Source organism: Prinia subflava, chromosome 16, assembly GCF_021018805.1.
Source record: "Prinia subflava isolate CZ2003 ecotype Zambia chromosome 16, Cam_Psub_1.2, whole genome shotgun sequence".
Taxonomy (NCBI): domain Eukaryota; kingdom Metazoa; phylum Chordata; class Aves; order Passeriformes; family Cisticolidae; genus Prinia; species Prinia subflava.
This window is the reverse complement of record NC_086262.1, coordinates 8,718,069-8,739,238: the sequence shown is the minus strand read 5'-3', so window position 1 is coordinate 8,739,238 and position 21,170 is coordinate 8,718,069. Positions and strand designations below refer to the sequence as shown.

The 21,170-nt window shown below is 49.4% G+C and overlaps 1 protein-coding gene across 5 annotated transcripts in view; it reads right to left on the bottom strand.

The window, feature by feature from the left end:
- Nucleotides 1-36: 36 nt before the first annotated feature.
- Nucleotides 37-21,170, bottom strand: part of TCF7 (transcription factor 7) — a 75,723-nt gene continuing 54,589 nt past the window's right edge. For 2 of the 5 annotated variants that reach the window (XM_063413764.1, XM_063413765.1), the window contains exons 5-11: nt 20,792-20,882; nt 16,247-16,333; nt 14,480-14,590; nt 14,103-14,265; nt 13,787-13,894; nt 11,188-11,236; nt 5,622-5,834 (exon numbers count right to left, since the gene is read on the bottom strand). In XM_063413764.1, the coding sequence (XP_063269834.1) occupies nt 5,755-5,834; nt 11,188-11,236; nt 13,787-13,894; nt 14,103-14,265; nt 14,480-14,590; nt 16,247-16,333; nt 20,792-20,882 (689 nt within the window). In that variant the 3' untranslated portion in view covers nt 5,622-5,754. Of the gene's footprint in view, nt 5,835-9,582; nt 9,656-11,187; nt 11,237-13,786; nt 13,895-14,102; nt 14,266-14,479; nt 14,591-16,246; nt 16,334-20,791; nt 20,883-21,170 lie in introns of all 5 variants that reach the window. The other 3 variants (XM_063413766.1, XM_063413767.1, XM_063413768.1) reach the window with 2 other exon arrangements.

The window sequence follows — 21,170 nt, the reverse complement described above, 5'->3', positions numbered from 1 at the left end:
TTATGCACAGGATGGGTGTGTTTTTATACACGTTACTGCTTAAAGTGGAATCCAGATTTGACCAAAAATGACTGACATTACCAAAGTTAATATTATTGACCTGTGCATGCCATTAGTGGCTGGTTTTTAGGCAGTTTTAAAGACCCTTGTGATGTAGCTCTTGGAAACCTGGTTTCATGTGTCCACAGGAAATCTCATGCCTCTGTATACTTCAGCTTGTAGGGACTTAATTATTGCATACAAAGCTAATGCAATATCAAGCTTAACTTCTTTGGACAAAGCCACTTGCAACTAGTTAAACAGTAACTGGTTTTCTGATTTTTTTTTTTTTTTTAACAGTTCCCTTATAGGGAGTAGGGGATGGTTGTGTGGTAGATCTTTGAGGTGTGCTCTTAGCTTGTATTGCATTCCATTCTCTGTATAAACCTTAGAGTAGAATGAACCTTAATAAACATACTTATCTCACTTGAAATATTGGTGTTTCACTTCTGAATTAATAAAGGGCTTTTAAACTTTTGTTTGCAAATGGTTCTAGTTATTTGGAACTAGACAATTTTACTGTCACTTGTTACTGAGTGTAGAAGTAATAGCACTGAGGCAGTGGTTAATTGAAATAAAACAGATGTAAAGGGGTTTTTTACATGACTAATGCAGGGTACTAGTCTGACACAGTGGGCAGCTTTGAGATGAAGTTAGGTGATGATTGAATATCCTGAGAGATTTTTTTGATGGCTTCCCAGGACTACCTAAATTGTGGATGTAACCATTATGAAAGCATTCAGAATTTGCTCTAAATCAGCATTCAAAGCCATGCTTTGGATACAACTGTTCCTCATATCTGGTTGCTCAGGAGGTTGAGGGGTCTGCCCTTGTGCTGCTGTGCATTATATTGGGTGTATTAGACATTGTCAGTGGGCATAAAACACTCCACTGCTGCACATGGACATGCTGAAGCCTTTCCGGCAGCCTGTATGACAAACAGTTCACCTTAGTTTAAAAGTGCTTCTAGAGGAAAATGTGATGTCATTTGTGGCTATGTTTGTAGTTGATATTCAGCTTATGCTGGATTCTTACAAGAAATAAACCCTTCTGTGTGTGCAGTGTTCCAGAGTACACTTGTTCCCCCTCAGAGTGCTGTGGCTGATCCAGAGGTCTGGTGTCATTGTGTTTGGTGGCAGCAGCCTGTGTAAATTCCTTTGGGTGCTTGTCATAAGCTCAGTGTCAATGTCTGTCAGCAGCCACCGCCCTGCACGATGCCTTGTGCTGCTTCAGGGTGAGGGAGAGACAAAGACACAGTTTATCTTCCTCATTGCACTGCTCCAACGGTGCTGTGCTTGCATAGCCACACCTGGGATAAAACTCGGTGATGGTGAGAGCAGCTGGCCCAAAACCTGAGCTGTGCTGGTTGAATGTGCCGTGCTGAGCATCTGCTGAAGCCCCAGGTTGTGACACTTGGCTGAGGCAGCTGTGAAGGGGTAGGGGAGGCCTGGGCTGTGTGCTCAAGGCATTGTGTAGCTTTGGCAGATTTGTAATACCCTCACTAGTCTTGGGAGTTAGGATTGCGTACAGCTTACTGTCTCTAATTGAAATTCCCCTGTAGTACTGACTCAGACTTCGGCCAGATTCAAATTCTGTAGCTGCCTGGCAGGAATGTCAGCAGGAAAAGACTTTTTTTGACTCTCTCAAGTTGTCTTAGCCACTCCAGTAACACTAGTGTTGAGCTGTCGAGAAGGACACTGGGAAGTGCTGAGAGTTCGGGCTGTCATGTGGCTGCCGCTGTGTCCCATGCTGCAGCTGAACCTGCTGCTGTGCTGCTGTAACAGGCACTGGCTGTGGACTCTGAAATTCCAGAGAGCAGGAGAGACTGATTTCCCACTCTTAAACTTTCTGTTCCTGTTTAAGGTGTATGGGGCTTCCCTAATTTTTTAAGTCAGTGCACAATCAGGGATCAGGCTTCTCCTAGATATAAAAGGGATCAAGGGTGGGGAAGGCTGGGTGTCAGTAGGAATTACAGAAAAAAAAGTATTTTCTTCATACCCTCAGCTTACTATTTCCATCTTACCCACTGAAGGTTATTGGCAGTTATTCTAACAACTATTCAAACATACAAATGCTGAAGGGAAAAAACAAAAGCAGTGAATGCTAAGAAATAGTTACTGGAGAGTTTGATAGCATTATAACTTCCAGTGGCCTCTTTTAAACAGCCAGTCTGGCAATTACTTTATTTATAAAGCTATAAACATACTTTGAACATAAAAGCCAAAAAATACAAACTCAGTGAAGTAAAAAAATTACAACAAATGATGGGTAGTCATTGGACAAATGAAGATACAGCTGCAAAACATTTATCCCTGCTACATACATACCATGGTTTTACTTGTTTTAATGAAGTGGTACTTCCATGATTTCTACATTCAGACTGATTCCAGAAATTCAAATATATATTTCAGGAAGAGTTAAAGCTGCTGTAAAATAACTAGAAAAAAAAATCTTGTTGAGATAAAAACTTCAGGGCAAAGTCTTCCTTCTGTCAATAAAGAGTATTAACACAAAATAGCAACACTTCATGTGGCAGTTCTAAAGACACTTTTTTTGGTATTAGTAAGAATAACTTGTTTTGGCATTGGTTACCAGCCGTGGGGCCATGGAACAGAAGTCAGTCATGCTGTTTTGTCTTGGAAGGGGGCAGCCTAAAGGTATCTCTTCTGTGTTTTGGAATAAAAACAACGATTTTTTTTCAGTTACCCCAGTATAAACTGAGTGTAGTATATCACCAGTGGATATTCTGAGTTTATTCTGCAGTAGCTGGAAGCACGGGGTAAGGTCTGGCCATAATCCTGTATGTATGGAGCAGAGCACAGGCAGAACAAGGCTCTGGTGTGACTGCTCCAGCTCCGGGGCTCTGGAAAGGTTTCCGTGCCACAGGGCACAGGGAAGGGCTCCTGGAGAGGGAGTGTTGGGTATCACTAAGGAGCTTTTGCAGGAATCAGCTGGAATAACAATGGTGAGAGGAGGCTGTAATGCAGATGAGCCTTTTGCTGGTCGAGGCAGGGACTCGCAGCACCATGGAGGGGCCAGAGGAGCCTTGAAATAAGTGGGTGCAAGTCCCAGGGCATGAAATGAATGAGGGCTGGTCTGGGTGCCTCGGCCAGTTTAATACTGATCAGGACTTGCCCTGAAATTTCCTCTGGTGCTACTCAGACACATCTGCATTTTCTTTCTACCTGCCTTTGCTTTGCTGCTAAGTTACATCTGTCATCCAACCACGCAATTCCAGTCGTGTTCAGTTACACCAGCCTTACCCCCAGTGTGGGGTACACAGGCTGTGGTGGCTGGTCTGTCATCTGTGGTGTTTCCAGTAGGTGACACTTTCACAGCACCTTACAGTAGAGGGTCTCAGAGTGACAAATGATGAGCGGAGACACAGCTGTTTTAAAGCTGTTTTTCTTGTTTGTTTGTTTGAAAATCAAATGATTATAGAGATATCTCAGGTCTGGCAAGTCTACTGAGTTCCTCTGTTCAGCACCAGAACATGCTGTTGGCTAAGCTTGCTAAAATAATTTAAAATGAGCAGATTGCATATTGATCTAGTGCTATGTAATTAACCCTCTGAGTGCAGTCAGTACACAAGAGTACAGCTGGCACTGGATCAGATAATGCTGCTTCTCCAAGGGTTAAAATGATTCAAACTTCAAAATGACTCTTTGCAAATTTGTCAGGTTTGTGCACATAGGTTTCTGTCAGTGCTTCTGAAGTTACATTTACACAGGAGAGAAATAAAGAAACAGGTTTAGATCTTCTAAACTAAAACCAGAAATAAAAATTCTACACTGCTAGAAGCAAAACTGTCTAAATAAAGGGACTAAACCCAAAGCTGCTCTACAGACTAGTTAGGTTTGGCTTTTTTTTTTTTTTTTTTTTAATTTTAAATCTTTGAGGCATAAACTTGGTTAAAAAGTTATGTTTAATCCAATGTAAAAAATTACGGTGTTTTTGCATTAAGAAAAAAATATAAAAATAGTTTGTACATTATAAAGGTCATCTTAAATTTCTTGCAGTTCTACAATAATATTACTACATAATTTGTATTCAGTACTCCAAAATCCATCTATCAAGTACGAAAAAAATAGTGCCCCCTCTACCTTTGTGTGGTGACATTTTTCTCTTCAGCAGTCTGGAATATATATCGTTTGAACAGGAAAAAAAGTCTGCACTGAACTATATTGTGATCTCTGAGATGACTGTAAACCTGAAGTAAATCCAGAACTTGGAATTATTTGAGATTTACATCAGTTCATGGAGATCATAATTCATCCACAGTGTTTTTTGTTTATCAAACTCAAAATATAAATACAATACCAGAAACTGATAAACATTTTAAAGCTGGAGAGACTACATTAACATTTGGCATTGTCATTGGGATGGAGGGAGAATCTTTTAGAAAAAGCTAGAATAAGTGTTTTTTTAACAAGTTCTACACTGGATTCTGAAAAAGAGGGTTCTTATCTCACCGAGGGTATGTACAGGTGGATGCCTACAGCCTGGGGCAGGGTAGTGAGTGCCCTGCAAGGGGAGAGCTCACACCTCCCCTCCAAGGAAGGACCCGCCGGGGCAGCGGTGTGAGCCTGGGCCACGGGCCAGCCCGCCCTCCCCTGCTCACTGCTGTGGACCTGCAGAGCTCCCTCAGAGCCTACAAAACCAACAGTGACTCCTGAGGCTTCGGTCAGTCTGTCTGCGGGGATTTCTGCCCATCCACATCTGCAGAGGACAATTCCTGACAGCAGGGCAGGCCCTCCACCTGACCGGTGCCCTGAGCACCCATCAGCCCTTCCAGCGGTCTGTGCTTCTTTCTCTGCCTTGCTGTACAGCCCTGGAATGGGACACGTCTGCACAGGGACCTGCAAACAACATCTTCCTGTTCTCAGACAAGAAGTCCAAATAATTCACCTCACTGGTTTAAATATTTCTCTTTTACTCGGTCAGATCAGAACGCTGGCACTGCTACACTTCCTTTTCAGACATAGGGCTTTTAGAAAATGCTCCTATTCCAGCTTTTCCAGCTCCGTGGTGGAAGGGCTGTGAGAGATCTGGGAGTGACTGCACTTTGAAGCAGCTCGGAGGGCAGGAGTGGAAGCCAAGGTTGGACTGACAGCACCTACCACCTACAGCAGCAAGCTGGGGACATGGCTCTGCTCTCTGCCACACTTGGAGATAATGCAGTAAAAAAGAAACCGAAACAAAACCCCAAACAAACAAAAAAAAGCATCACAGGGCAGGGACAAAAGGCTTGTTTACTCATCAGCACTTTAAATTTTGGCAAGTACTTATTTTTTACCTTTTTTTGAAATTGCTTTTTATCACCTCTCCCCTCCAGAAGAAACCCCAACCAAGTGAGTTTTCTATCATACTTAAATCATCCTGTCGCCAAACTTTGCGTGTTTTACAGTGAGATGGGGATTTGGCTGGGCTCTGCTCCTCGTGCGGGGACAGCAGAACCAGGTGGGCGAGCGCAGTGCCCGGTGTGGCCAGCGGCTGGCAGGGACTATGTGCCCGAGGAGGCGCGGCTGTAGGCGGGGGGCGCCGGGGAGCGGCGGCAGCCGGGTCTGGAGGGGCCGGAGGCGGGCGGGAGGTGCGCGGACACGGGGCAGGGGTCGGGCTGGTCGCGGTGCGCGGGGTCGGCGGGGGCTGCGAGCTGCTCTGACGGGAAGGCGGAGGGGATGCATCGGAGTGCGTCCGGTGGGGATGGAGGGGAGTCTATAGCACTTCCATCGGAAGAAACTGGGCTGGCACAGCGTCCTTCTCCTTGTAGGTACCGAATGCACTTCTTTTTCCTCCTGGAACAGCGGAGAGAGGCCTCGGTAACGGGAGGGTCCCGGCACCGCCGTGGATCCGCCGCCCCCTCCTCCCCGCGGCGCTGCGGGGACACCGCCAGGCGGCGCCGGCGGGCCGGGAGAGGAGGAGGAGGAGGAGGAGGGCATGAAACAGGAGTAAAAATCAACGGGAGTAATAAAAAAGAAAAAACCCTCCAAAATAATAATATATATCAAATAATATATATCCATGAAATAATAAAAAATCAAATCAATAATAATTTAATAATATAAATAATAATAAACACCCCAAGCTAATAAAAATCAAAATAATAATAAAATCCAACACGTGAGGCCATTCTTCACCAGCCACCACCCCAACTGCTCAAATTCTGTGTGGGTGCCCGGCTGTCACGAGTTCAGGACCAAAGCATCCCCTCCCCACCTGCTGCAGAGCCCACGCAGGCCCAGGGGACAGCCGTGTGCACTGGTGTGACAGGGCACGTCAGCACCGCTGTGCTCAGCAGCACCAGGCTGTGCTCTGCTGGGACACTGCCCTGCACACCACTCTCGGATTTTCTCATCCCAAAATCAGAAGGTTCCAAGAGCCCGTTTCCCAGCATTTTCCCAGCCTTGTGCACAGTATTATCTACTTAGAGCCACGGACTGGTTTGGGTTGGAAGGGACCTTAAAGCTCATCCCGTGTTAACCTCCGTGTCATGGGCAGGGACACACCTCCCACTAGACCAGAGGTTGTTTCAAGTACCATCCAACCTGGCCTTAGCTCAGCTCTTCTTTTCATCTCTGAGTTACCTCTGCATCTGAGTGCACTTCCCATTCATCCCCACTTGCAAGGACAACTCAGTGAGACAGCTGAGCAGAAATGTGCTCAGCAACCATTCAGGAAAAGGGAAGGAAATGGCCTGGGACTGCCTGGAGGGAGACAGTCTGAGAGTGTCTGAGGTCCTGAGTTCAAAGTTGGAACAGTCCTGAGGTCTTCAAAGGATTTGTTGCTCCTTGGAGGGCAGATCACCTTTAACGTGCTCACTGAGCTAAGGGAAAATCAGCCCTGACAGTGCCACCAATCACACTTCAGCCCACAGGGATCCTGGAGTGGAAAGGTTTGCTGTGACCTCCTCTTGGGAAGTGGAGTATAGGTACAAAATGCAATGTGGGCAGATACTAGGGAGAAAGATTTGGCAGAAGGGTAGGAATGGTCCTGCAGTGGTGACAGACTCACTTCTATGCTTCCATTCTGTGGAGTGTGATAGAGCTCATCATCTGGGGATAGCTTTAGTGACCCAAGGGGTTTCTACAGGACAGTACCCACTGGGAACAGCTCTCCTCCAGCCCTGCTCTTCTAGCAAGAAATCTGCTGGAACTGGGAAGATCCCTAAGGCAGCAGCACCTGCCTTAAGGAGCAGGGACCAGCCTCCCTTCATCCCTCCTGGAAGAAACACTCAGTTCCCCACTTGTTTGGATGTTACGATTTGGGGGCATCAAAAATACAAGTCACACATCATTCTTGCTGTAGGTAGGGTTGGCCAGAATTCCTGCACATCCTGTGACAATTCTGTTCAGTATTTATTCTGAGTTCCAGATGTCACCCTGTACATCCAGATTGTTTTAGCTACCCCTGCTTGTCCAGAGTCAGTCCCTCACACTATCACTCTTTGTTGAGCTGGTTTTCATTCCTTTCATGTGAGAGATCCCTCATGGCACCTGCCTTGGGTCCTTGAGCACCTCAGTATAGATCCTCAAACAAAAGAGCTCTCAAGATGTCACCTTAATAGTATCAAAGGGACAATTCCTCTGCTGGAGCCCTTACAGCAAAAACAGGTAAGAGAACATCTCCCACCCAGCTCACTGTATCATTTGAGGAAAATGGATCGGATGGAGAACTCGCTAATGCAGGCACACACCTTTCTTTGATCTTCCTAATGAAAACCAGACAGGGTAAGAATGTGTATTAACCAGTCCAGTACTGAACACGACTGGCACTGCATGTGAACAAGAGCAATGCTATTGCTGCTGTCAGTGCCATCGTTAGCTGTGCTGACCCAATTAACGCGATAGGAAGCACGGCAGCTCAGCTGAACTCAGTATTTAACTCGAGGATATTTTCTATGGGTAGTATTTCCCCAGAGACAAGCCTGAGGAGGAGCTGTGCTTCCCACAGACCTCTTGGGAGTAGCTGCAGGATAGAGTTTCAATGACCTGTTTAAGATTACAGGAGTGTGCCCATTGATTCATTGGATTTAAAGTAACAGGGAAAAAAGCAGATGTGATGCTACAGACTCCTGAACATGGCCCAGTCCGTGGGTTATGCTGAGGTGGGTGTTACAGCTAAAGGGGTTTATCCCTCTCTCAAGGGAACTTACCCCTCTCCCTTAGGAAACTGCAGCACCCTGGAGTGTTTGTCCAGGGTATGGGGGAGGAGTGTGAAAGCCCTAGAGCAGGAACACTCAATCTCAACCAGTTAACCTCTCCTGTGGAGTGGAAATCCTCCTGGGGAAGTTGTTCTCCAGAGCTGAGCAGAGCACGTTGGACAGCAGCCCCTGAGAGGCAGCAGGGCGTTAGTAGGGGAATTGCAGAGCAGCTCTGGCTGGCCAGGGCTTGGTTACAGGGTACACGAGCAGAGCATGCCAAGGTGCCCAGGCACTCCAGCAGCCTGTGTTAATGGGGAAGCCGTGCAGAGGAGAAGCTGAGCTCAGAGCTGGAGTGGAGGCAGAGGGAAGGTGGAGGAAGTGTCCATGGGAGAATGGGGCACTCAGCCTGGTGGCACGGGGCGCTCCAGCAGCCCCCAGGACAGTCAAGTATTAATGAGACACTAAGGGAGCTCTATCTGGATTCTTAATCCATTAAAAAATGGTGCTTGATGACACCACCCAGGGAATAAAAGGCGAACAGGGAACTCTGCTGTTGTGGCACGCTGAGCTGCAGGATGGGAGCTCACGTGGGGCTCAGCCACAGGGACTGGAGCCTGGGGTGCAGCAAAGTCTGGGCCAGATTTGGGTCAACTAAATGATACTAGTCACTTCAAGCTGAAGTGAACACATCAAGCAGTACTCTACTTCCACCTTTTTCCTCAAGGCACTGGTGTAAAACTGCAAACTGCAGACCTCTGTCCAAGCTGGAGTCTCTCTGTGCTCTGGCACCCAGATCCAGAAGCTCCCAGGAGCTTTCTCTGCCTGGCTGCCTTTGCAGCCCCTCTGAGCCAAGCAGCACTTGGTTGATGCAAACTTTATTACTGCCTGGCCAAATCCTCTGGGAGCCTGAGGAGCACAGAACTGCTCTGTTTTGCTGCTTGAGGCTGTCCCATCCCCCTGTGGTGGATACTGAGAAATTTAGGGCTCAGGATGAGCTGGATCTTGAAATACATGGTTAACTCAGTATAAATAGGAGAAAGAAACCCATTAAATCCTCACTGCTGGCCCTAGGGTGCCACTAATGTGATTGGAAAGCACTAATGGAGAAAAAAAACCCTCATGTCAGGGTCAGAGGTCTCCATCCTGGAAATAAGCTTTGAAGACCAGGGAAATCTAGCAGCTGAGGAATACGTACAGCACTAAACCAACACTGCCCCAGAAGGGATAAAAACCCCAGAGTACAGCCTGTCCCTTGCAGCTCAGAAAACTCCTGAGGATGCCCGGAGCACAGCCCATCCCTGGCTGGATGGAGCAGCCCCGCTGGTGCTGGGCTGGCTGCAGAAGGGGCTGGAGCTGTCCCCTGTCCCAGGAACACCCAGCAGCACGGAGATGCCGATACACACCTGCACGGGCCGCACCAGTCCGTTTGTTGGTTGAGGCCAAAGCGAGCTCTGCATTTCTTAGGAGAGGCAGGATCTGAACACAGAAGCATGCGCGGCGGAGAGCGGGCAAGGCAGAGGCACAAAGAGGAGGAGGAGCACGAGGAAGAAAAGAGGCAACATCATTTTAGCCACTTTAACACACGACTAGCAGGCTACAATCCCGTTATCTCCTGCTACAGAATGGTGCTGGCACCACCTGGAAAAAAGTGATCGTTAGGCAAATATCAGTGATCACTGCTGGCAGCTGGAGGTGGTTTGGGAAACAGCTTAGAGGAACTGCGGGCAACTGCAGGGAAATTCACAGCTCTTCAAATTTGTTAAGTCTGGAAAAGCTGCCAGATCCCGGAGGCTGCCCCCTGTATCCATCCTTACCCAGGGGTGCCTACGCGGGCTGCCAGCGAGCTCGGGCTGCGCACGGAGAGAAGAGGAGGAAACGTTGCAGAAGCAGGCTGAAAGCAGAGTTAGCACCAAGGAGAGCCAGGCCCAGGTATTCCACTCTGCCCCCATCGTACCCCTTCCAGTTTTAATGGAAAAGCTGTTCTCCATGGCCTTTCCTAAAACATTGCAGTTTTACTGTAAAAATAACAGGACTCATTAGGGTGAAGCCCTGTTTGCTTTCAGGCACATCATGTATTCCTCTGGTGGTGTAAATGAGATTGAACAGTACATTTCTGTGCTGGATTCAGCCCCTCTCTTTCAACCACCATCAATGTCTTGTTGTGTACCACCAGTAGTTGGTTTTCAATCTGTAATAGGCAAAATTATCACTTTTGTATCACACAGACAAGACATATATATGGATATATAAAAATATACAGTGCACTCTACATAAATGCCTAAAAGCTTGTATTCCTCTTATCAGACTCGGAACTGAACGAGATTAACAGTGTTAATTAAGCTGAAGGTATTACTGGGACACATCTCTTGATAATGATTTAATGAATATTTATTGGTACAGATAATATTTATTCCTGATATGGCAGAAATACTTCAGAAATCAGCACATGAATAGTCTTGGATGATGGGAATGTGTCTGTGACCAGCTGAAATCTGTCAAAAGGGCCTTTTCTAATCGGCAGGGTGGTAGAAGGAGGTGGCATTTAGTGTGACTTTGCTTCAACTCTACATTACTTTGAAATGACAACCAAACTTGGAGTAGTCCCGTGAATGACCTTGAGCCCTGCTACTACATTTCATCCCCCACACAATATGGATGCATCTGAGAGGAGTTTTTTTTAGTTAATAACATCTGTAGGTCTGATAGGGACAATCACCTTGCATGTTTTCCATAGACAAAGTTTAGTGATAGTTTATATAAAGTTATTATACATTTGCCAAAATCCCATCTTTTCAGTTTTCACACACTATCCATGTTCTAAATCAAATATGTCTATTAAAAGGTCACAGAAATGTTAATTTACCATGGCTTAAAAAAAAATAATGGACGTGTATTTCTCTAGTTAAGCTCAGGAGAATAAAATAAAACACAGTAAAACCCAAAAACTGCCTTGGATTCTCCCATCCGAGCAGGAAAGCAGGAACAGCTGCCAGGCTACATGCACTTACCTGAGTTGGAATCTTGCTGCTTTTCCCGTGTTCTTCTCTTCTTTTTCCCCTAGGAAAGCAAAGGAAAAGCTGTTATCCGTGCTCCACAAAACCAGGGGTGCTGGGCAGGGTTTTTGGGGCTGGACTGGGTGCTGGGGGTGGCTGCTGTCTCCCAGGTAAGATCCAGTAAGAGCCATGGTGCTGCTGGCTCAGCCCATTCCAGGAGGGGATGAACTGGAAAAAGCTCCAAAGGGACTACTCAGGTTTATTTATGAGGGTGTCCCCTTCCTTTCCCTCTTCCCATTCCAACGCTTCTAAGAAGAAACCCATGGGGAACTCTCAAAGTGAAACCCAAACATGGTCTTGCACACTTGCTATGGTTTCTGTGCAGCACAAATTCATTCTGGGCTTGTGCCTTTTCTCAGCGATTAGCCCTCATTTCCAATACCCCTGATCCAGCACCACAGGCATTTTGGCTCAGCATTTTGCATGAGATCTGTGCTTATTTAGAAGCTGCAATAAACTCAAGAGGTGATGGCAGCAATGTCCCCACTCCTTCCCACACATCTGCTCCATCTTTTTCTCACCCCACTGCTCCATGCTCTGGTTTCTGAGTCCAGGTCTGTGCTGCAAACACAGCTAAGGCCCAGACTGATGCTGCAGGCTGTGTCAGAGAGGGTGAGGGAAAATGTTAGTGGCTGTAAACCAGCTGTAATAAAGCCAGTCAGTGCCTGTGCTGCTCAGCACCCCTGCCAGCCAGAACTCCTCAGCCCACTCTGATGCATCTCACCTGGGGATCACACCCATTATTGCTTTAATTAATGAATTGATAATTTAATTAATAAGTTAAATGAGATTAATAGAATTAAACAAGATTTGCTGCATGCAATGGAAACAGTATGATCAACAGCTGATGCTCCTGTCATATTTTTATTCCTCCTTCTTATCTTTCTAAAAAGGACTTGGTCCATTTTAGAACCTTCCCTATTTCCAAAACATGCTTTAATGTGGTGCCTTATACACAAACTGAAACTGGTTCTTCATATTCCCTGATTCCAAATGGGAAAGGAAGTTTTAGGAAATCCCCAGAAACTTATTTTTAAATAATACTAATTTATTGAAGTGCTATTGCAGTTCTGGACCCATTTCTCATTCTTCTTTCAGTAATAAAAAAGTCCTACTTTATCCCCAAGCTGCCTCTCTGATTCACAAGATGCAGCACCTCCCCTCGTCCCCTAACGAGCTGATTAATGAGGGCACAGCAGCATGGGAGCAAATCTGGCTGTGTGATGCAGGCAGCTCCCAGGGCTGCCTTTGACCCGTGACTTCTTATATGACTTCTTGTGGTTTGAGTGAAGGTGGAAAGCTCAGAGCTGTGGTAAGCTTTTTCTTCAGTGGGGGAGCAACTGTATTTCCTGCCCGATATCCGCATCACGTGCTGCACAAGTGACCTACATTCCTCCTCCTCCTCCTCCCTGCCCAACTTCACAGAGAAAAGCATCTCTTGCAACAACCACACCACCCCAAACAGCTGGTTTACAGTGCTGGGAGGAGCAATATGCATTTTTTGAGCCCACCATCTATCTTCTGGAGAAAGGAACCAGCCCTTGGTTCCCCAAGGAACCAGACAAAAATGACACAGGACTGGGATTTCCACGGAGGGTGTGCATGGTCTTGGAGGAAGATGTTGCCATGCTGTCCGCAATGCTGATGCCCTCCAGATGTGTGCCCATCAAAATGTGGGCTGGGGGCTTCCCCTCACCGCTGCTTTTTCTGCATCATCTCTGCCCTGTGGTTTTGGGAGGAGTTTGGGGTGGTTTGGGTCTGTTTACAGGCGTTTTCTTGCCCTTGGCAGAATTCTGTCATTCTGGAAGGAGGGTTGGAGTCAGTGCGGGAAGGATGGGCACTCACTGTGCAGCTCCCAGGGGTAAGAAAGTGTCTGTGAGGGAAATGATGGAGATGTGTGGATGGACAGACATCTGAACACTTATGTGTGCTTTGCTCAGTTCACTAATGAGCTTGTTAGGCATGTAGGATCAAAACAGTAGTGGAAGAACAGATCCCCTACAAAAAGAGCCACTATTTTAAATCACAGGAACATAGAATTATTTGGGTTGAAAGGGACCTCAAACACCTCCTGTTCCAACCCCCTGACATGAGCAGGGACATTTTCCACTAGACCTGGTTGCTTCAAGCCCTGTCCAACTTGACCTTGAACACTTCCAAGGATGGAGCATCCACTTCTTTGGGCAACCTGTGCCAGGGCCTCACCACCCTCACACACATCTCCGCTGATGTCCAAGATGCACAGCGCAGTTCCCTTCCATAAATTGTATTCCCAACGATATATCCACAGCACTTAAAAGCTTCCCTTCCTTTCTATTCGCATTTGCTTGGACAATAGCAAATAAATGCTTGTGGTTGCTGGGACCTGTATTATTCAAGTTTTAGACAGGCAGTAAGCCAAGAGAGTGTCCAAAATACTCCTGAAATGTGAATTTCCATGGCTCTGGCACTGCCAGGAATGGCACTGCCAGGCCCAGGTGTTTGGTAGACAGCAGCCAGCCCCCAGGCCGTTCTGGCCATGCCACAGGGCGGGTCTGGGCACGGTGGCACTCACGTAGTTGTCTCTGGCAGACCAGCCGGGGTAGAGCTGCATGTGGAGCTGCCGTTCCTTGCGGGCCAGTTCGTAGTACTTGGCTTGCTCCTCTCGGGACAGCGCGTGCCACTGCAAGGACAAAGAGCAGTGAGACATGGCCCTGCTGCCCCCTCCCAGCCCAGCCCAGCGTGGCCACCCCACCAGGGCACACCTGCCCCCTGTGTTTATGGGATAAGAGCACCCAGATTTGAAGCAGGTGCTTGTTATGTACTTAAGAGAAGCTGCGAGGGACAGGGATGTGGCACAGGTGGTGACACGGGGCCCTGTGAGCTCTTACCCTCCTTCCCAAGATCTGGTTGATGGCAGCACTCTCCTTCAGGGTGCACTCAGCGATGACTTTCGCCCGCATTTCTTTCATATACAACATGAAAGCATTCAGGGGCTTCTTAATAGTGGGCTTCTTGGCTTCCTTCTCCCTCTTTGGTTCTGGCTGAGGTTTCCTTGGTGGGACAAAAGGAGGGACTGTCAGCATCAGAGCCACCAGAAGACTGGACCCCAAAACAACCCAACAGCACGAGCAGCTGGGGGACCTGAGATCTGCTCCTCAGATGCACAGCTCAGTGTTTATCCATCCTCCCCCCACTGGGCACTGAGGGTGACAAATGAAAGGGGCACTGAGGAGCTGAGGCTGCCGAGGCAGCACTCCCCACTCACATGTTCCTGTCGTAGTGCTCCATCTCCTGCTTGCCGGAGTGGGGCACGATGGCAGGGTGCGGGATGCCCGTGGTGTGCATGCCAGAGCCCAGCATCAGCGGGTGAGTGAACCTGCAACAGAGGGGCTGAGCTGGGCCGGGAGGGCTGTGCCGGGCACGGCGGGGCCGGCAGGGCAGGCGTCCCTCGGAAGACGCGGCGGAAGCGGACGGAAAGCGAGGACACGGAAAGCGCTGGCGGGGGCTGGCAGGGGCAGCGGTGCCCAGCACCCCTGGGGCACCCTGGCACGGCTGGCCAAGCAGTGGGCATCTGGGTGGAAAGGATCCAGTGCCACGGCGAGGGAACCCGCCTGCAGTGGAGCCAGCCCGGCCGGGATCAGGGGTGCTTCCACCCAGCAGCTTCAGCTGCTCACGTCTCTGTTGTTGCGGTATTTCATTAGCATGGCAGGAAAAAACAACAAACTCAACCTGGAGTTTGGATGGGATAGATTAGGACCACCCCACACCTTTCTTTTAACAGAAATAGAGTAGGTCTGAACATGAACCCAACTGCAACTCTAGGAGGTGCACCTTGCCTAAGCAATGCTTTCCACAACATGGGCTGAGATCATGAGAGGTCTCATTAGCTCTCAGGCTTCATTAGCTCTCTCTGGAGTTTTGGAGGACAGAGCCAGCAAAGTCAGCTTTGCCAAGCTTGCCACTTTATGACTGCAGCTTGAGATGGCAGAATTGCCCATGGGAGGTGAACTGTTCATTAGATATGCTGGCACGAAAAGAAAAGCTGTTTAATTTAATCCACCAGCACAGTCTGATCCTTATCTGACCAGGTGTACTTTCTCAGCTGCAGCAGTGCTGCAAAATCCGCCCCAAAATCCTGCAGGCAGGAGCTCAGGGAGGCTGTTGGGGCTCCACAGGAAACCGTTAACTCTGCTTGCCTTCACTTCTGAGGCTGTGCATGGGTGATACCTTGTGAGAAAGGAGGGCTGGGAGCACTCCCTCCCCTCTTCTGCAGGGCTCAGGGGCTCCCTGGATCAAGGGATGCAAGGATCAAGTGTATGGATTGAGGGTTGCATGGATCCAGCTTTCTGTGTGGCTAAGGGCTGACGTTGAGCAAGGGTTTGCACAGTTTTCCTCTGGGAAATCTCCACTAACAGCTCCTCAGGACATGAAGCAGAAGCAAAAGCTGGTGTGGCCCTGGCATCCCTACGGAGCCACGAGAGCTTTGGCCAGCAGCACGCCTGGAAGAGCTGGGCTCAGTGATTCTCATCCACAGGGGATGCATTCTGCTCACCCCAAGGCAGAAGCTGTGCTTGCATCTCCCAGAACTGACATGTACCAGTGGGAGGGCAGCAAATCACTGCCCCCTCCTGTCCTGCTTTTAAAGCTGAGACCAAGTAAACCAGATCCATCTCTGCAAAGCAAAGCGGTGGTGGCAGCAGGGACACATTCAGGATTAGGGTTAGTGACACGGAGCAAAATCCTGAGCCATGGCTTCCACCCCATTTTCCCACTGCTGAGCTGAAGGCTGGAGTTTTTGACTCTCTTTAGAGTTGTGCTGAACAAAACCCAACCTTGTTGTGCATCCTTCCTCCTCAGTATTCCCCTGAGCACCCTCTGGAGCAGACACTGCCTGAAAGCGCCTCCTCCTCCCCCGGCTGGCCCGGGAGGGTGCGTGGCTGTCCCTGTGGCTGTGCTCTGCTGCAAGCTCCTGCTGCACGAACTGCAAGCTGCGGCCAGCCGGGCTGCCCTGTCTCACACAGCTCATACTCACCTGGAGAAAGAGGCCCCAGCAGAGAGCGCTGACGAGTACGGCTGTCTAAATCCACATGACGGGAGCGGATAGACAGACTGGCTCTGCCTGGGATCAGGAAGAAAGAGGCTATAAAGCATCCACAGCCACGTGGTGTTTCCTAAAGATACCCTCTGCTAACAGGACTCAGAGCACTGATGCCCCTGGCTGGGCAGACTCTCGGTGTCCCTTAGGCTGGAGGGGCAGCGTGGGCTTTGGATGTTATTTTGAGAGAACCTGGGCCTTCCTACAAAGGTTGGATCCAATTCTGAACCCTTCTGCCCCTGGTACTGACTAATGCTGCAGCTTGGAGTTCACCCAGTAACAAAGCACAGTGCAGAGGTGTGCTGAAAAATCAGGAGATGTTGCTATTGCACAGAAGAAGTTGCTCAAAAGAGCACAGTGTGACAAAAAAAAAAATAAAATTAAAGCCTGCTCGAATTCTCTGTGTGGTGAATAAGAAGCTGCACCAGGGAGATAAATATGAAGAAAACTTCCTTACTGTGCAGTGACCAAGCACTGGAACAGGCTGCCCAGAAAGGGTGTGGAGCCTCCCTGACTGGGGATATCCCAGGATTGTCTGGACGCAATCCTGTGCCATGTGCTCTAGAACAACTCTGCCTGAGCAGGGAGGTTGGACCAACTGACCCACTGTGGTCACTTCCAACTTTATCTACTCTGTGACACCGTGATGCCCAAAGCGAGGGAGGATCCAGGGAGTCTGGAGAGAAGGTACCTACCCTGCCCTTGTGCTTCAGGAATGCTCTGATTTCCTCAGCACATCCTTTTAAGGACATCCATCAGTTTTAAAGAAGCCAGAAGCTCAGTCCTGCATTCTTTTTAAAAGTTGTTTCCTACTGGGGACCAGGCATGTACCAGACCTGGGGCTGGAAATTATTTTTGAGATAGTAAAATAACTATGCAGGAAGTTCCTTGTTGCTCCCAGCAAGGGAACTCCCACATTTTCATATGGAAATAGCTCAAAAATACCTTGCCTTGTTCTGCAAACCTGCCAGAAGATGCTTCTAGCCTAAAACTGCAGATAGAAACCAAGATCATAGAATTACAGCATGGTTTAGCTTGGAAGGGACCTTAAAATCACAGGATAGTTTAGGTTGGAAGGGACCTTAAAGCTCATCTTGTTCCAACCCACCCCACCACGAGCAGGGACATCTTCCACTAGACCAGGTTGCTCCAAGCCCCATCCCACCTGGCCTTGAACACTTCCAGGGATGGGGCACATTGGGGTGCTTACAACTGTGCTGGCACTCACTCTCCTCTGGCCAGGCTGCACAGAGCTGTACCTAAACTCAAGACCAGACACTTTCAGCTCTAATGATGAAAAAAATCCACAAAAAAGTCCATTATCATCAAGTGTGGTGCACTGTGAAAGACCCAAGCTCCTGGATGCCAGGGGCTTTTTGGGGCTGAAGACAGCTTTGTGCCCTGAAGAGGAACAATGACAGCCACAGTCAGACCCCTGAGCTGTGCTGGGCAGGAAGGAGGCTCCTGTTCTGCTGCTGTGTGTTGACTGAAATCTGCAGGATCTGTCTGCAGGAAAGGCAGCTGGGGCTGTTTACACCCTGGCAGGCAGGAGCCCTCCCCGACCCCTCAGATGTTGGTGGGTATAAACACACCAACAAACAGCCAAGTGCTGCTGCACATCGGGGAACCCAAACAGACTTTGAAGGTGGAGGCGGCTGCCCCAGGGCCGAGAAAACACTTGGAGACAATCCAGAAGCGACCTGTGTTGCTCCAGAGGCTGGGATATTGGGATAGGAGTGGAGCTGGGCATTTGCAGCTTCATCCAAAGGCCCTCTGACATGCAAATTAAAGCAAGTGCAAAGTCACTCCCTGATGGGAGTGCAGGGTTACAGCCCATATCATGGAATTACTGGTTTGGGATGGAAGGGACCCTAAAGTTCATCTCATTCCACGCTTTTGCCATGGGCAGGACACCTTTCACCACATCCAGCTGCTTCAAGCCCTGTCCAACCTGACCATGAACACCTCCAGGGATGGGGCAGCTGCAATGTCTCTGGGCAACCTGTGCCAGGGCCTCACCATCCTCTTTGTAAAGAACTTCCTAACTTCCTAACTTCTTCCTCTGATCTAATTCTCCTCTTTTAGTTCAAAACTGTTCCCCCTTGTCCTATCACTATCTGCCCATATAAAAAGTCCCCCTCTCTCTTTTTTATAAGCTCCTTTTAGGTACGGGAAGGGGCTTTGAGGCCTCCCTGAAACTTCTCCAGGCTGAAGAACCCCAGCTCTCTCAGCCTGTTTCCAGAGATCACCTGGTGATGGGAGGGTGGCTCAGAAAAAGGCTGTGGGACGGTGGAGGGGAGGCTGCCATGGCCCCACTGTGCCCAGCCCCGGGCACAGGTGAGTGACACGATTTGCAGGTTCCTGGCTAATGTTAACTCCAGGCTCCCATAGGCAAAACTCACTTGACTGGACTCTTGGAAGCTTTTATCTGTCATCCCAGCTTAATTACAGAGAGAGTGACTGCAACTCCTCCTCCTGAAGCGCTCAGGGAGAACAAAACCAGTTTCTGCCCAGCTTCTGCCTGCCAGCTTGTGGAGGAAAGTGGCTTCCCGTGTGTGGCTGCCCTGGCCTGGCACCAGAACAACCATGGAATCCTGTAATGGTTTGAGTTGGGAGGAACCTTAAAGATCATCCAGTTCCAATTCCCTGCCCTGGGCAGGGACACCTTCCTCTGGACCAGGTTGCTCAAGATCTCATCCAGCCTGGCCTTGAACACTTCCAGGGGTGGGGCAGCCACAGCTTCTCTGGGATGCATCCCTGGCATGACCATCCCCAGCACAGCCATCCCTGGCACCCAGCCCCTGCTGCTGGCATGGGGGGATGCTGCCATGAACCTGCCTTCATGAAAAATCTTGGCTTTAGTACTTCTGCACCCACCCACAGCAGTGTGTGAGCCTCAGCTGAGGACCAGGCACTCCACAAATAGGTTTGGGATTCTTTCCATACATTTTGGGCAAGGAAGAGAAAGAGCAAAAGCTCTCTTAGACACATGTGCCTCAAGGTGCTGCTCTCTGTGTGTCAGGCCGTTTGTTGCTTCACCATATCTGCTCTATTAGCCATTAATGAAGGCATCTGATGTGGCTGCAGGAGGATGCCAAACCCCACGGATGCTGGAGCAGCTCAGCCATGAAAGCTCTCTCCACCACCAACTGCCCCACAAAATCTCCACAAAAAACCAGACTGCTCTCCCTTCATGAGCCCAGGCTGTCTGCAGAGCATCATCCTAACCCAGGAGTGGACCCTCCATTTGACAGACAGGCTCCTTTCTCCCTGCTCCAACTATTTCTTTCATGTTCCAGCACAGTCACCCCAGTCCTTGTTTTTCCTGAGGATGAATCACGTCATATGAGAATTTAAATCATCACCCAGAAGTAGCAGATTTAGCACAGAAGGCAAAATGTAATCTCTTTGAAGCCAGACTCTGTATCAAAGGCCTCATCCTCTGTTTCCTTGTGGTTAAATATCTGGAACACGAAATTCATAAACAAAACAAAGCAAAAGCTAACATTTTACTCTGTGCTTTAAGAAGCTTCCCCTTTCCCACTCTGCAATAGGTTCTTGTACCTGAAGCTCTCCACAGGCTTTGCCGGGGTTTTATCCACAAACACTGGGGGAATTTGGCCACTGTCCCTGTGATCATCTGCCCTGCCCTCTCTCCTCGTCCCAGCAACCCTGAATTGTCACCTGCAGCCACCAGTCTCCCTGTCAGCCTCTGCCATGGCCCTGCATCATCACTGAGGATTAAACATTCACCTGAGGAGTGATGATGCCCACATGGCAGCACCTGCCAGACCCGCTCTCAGTGTGCTCAGAGGGACAGGAGCCAGTGGCAATGACCACAGAGAGCACACTGCTGTGTTTGTCACTTGTGTCCCCGGGGCAGGTTCACCAACAGGCTGTGCTTTGCAGGATGCTCTGCAGGGCTGGTCCACGCAGGGGGTACATTTTGGGAGTGCTCCAGCTCATGGTCTCTCCTTTCCCACGCGTGCTGGGGCAGTGGTTACCAGCTGGCTGAGCTGTGGCCAGGCTGTGGGTACCAGGGCTGCCTCCTGGCAGGTCTCTGCCATGATGTACTCTTTCCCCTGTGTGCCAGACCCCAAGAAACACCATGGCCTGGCAGATGGAGCATCCCATGGGATTACACTGTGCTGGTGGAGAGCTCAGGGAAAGCACTGTTTGTGCCAGAAAGCCCAGTGAGGGAGAAAATCACCTCCTACTCAAAAAAGAGACTCTTGCTGTGATTAGGAGGGGTGAGTAGGAAGCTCTCTCTGGGTTCCCTAATCCGCACAGACAGATGTAAAGCAGGAGGCAGCTCTGAACTGGGCAGGCTGTACCCCCTCTCCGGGGATGCCTCAGCCAGGATGGAGGCTCCAGCCTGTCCGTGGGTGTGCTCCCAGCTCCAGGACAGGGCTGCCCTCTCCTCCCCTGCAGAGCACAGGAGGGGAAGCAGGGGGAGCACCGGGGCTGGCCCTCCCCACTCACCATCCCATCGACGGCGGGATCTGGCCCACTCCACCGGGGGGCAGGGGGTAGAAACCAGGGATGTCTGAGGTCTGGGAAGGACGGTGCACTCCTGGAAGAAGGGAGAAGGAGAGGAGGTGAGCCTGGCACTGCCCTCCCTGGCTGACCCGGATGGTTCCCAACCCCCTGGCTGCTTCACCTATGGGCACTTGTGGACAGCTACACGAAATAGCTGCCTGCAAGTTTCCTGTGGTTCTCTCTGTGGGGATGTGGTGGGTCACATCCCATTGTGGGTCATCCACATTGCTGCAAAATCACAAACATGGGGGGGGTGGAGGAGGCATCTCGCTCTTGCACAAACGTCATGGCTGCTCCATGCCACCCTGAGGCCAAGCAGCAC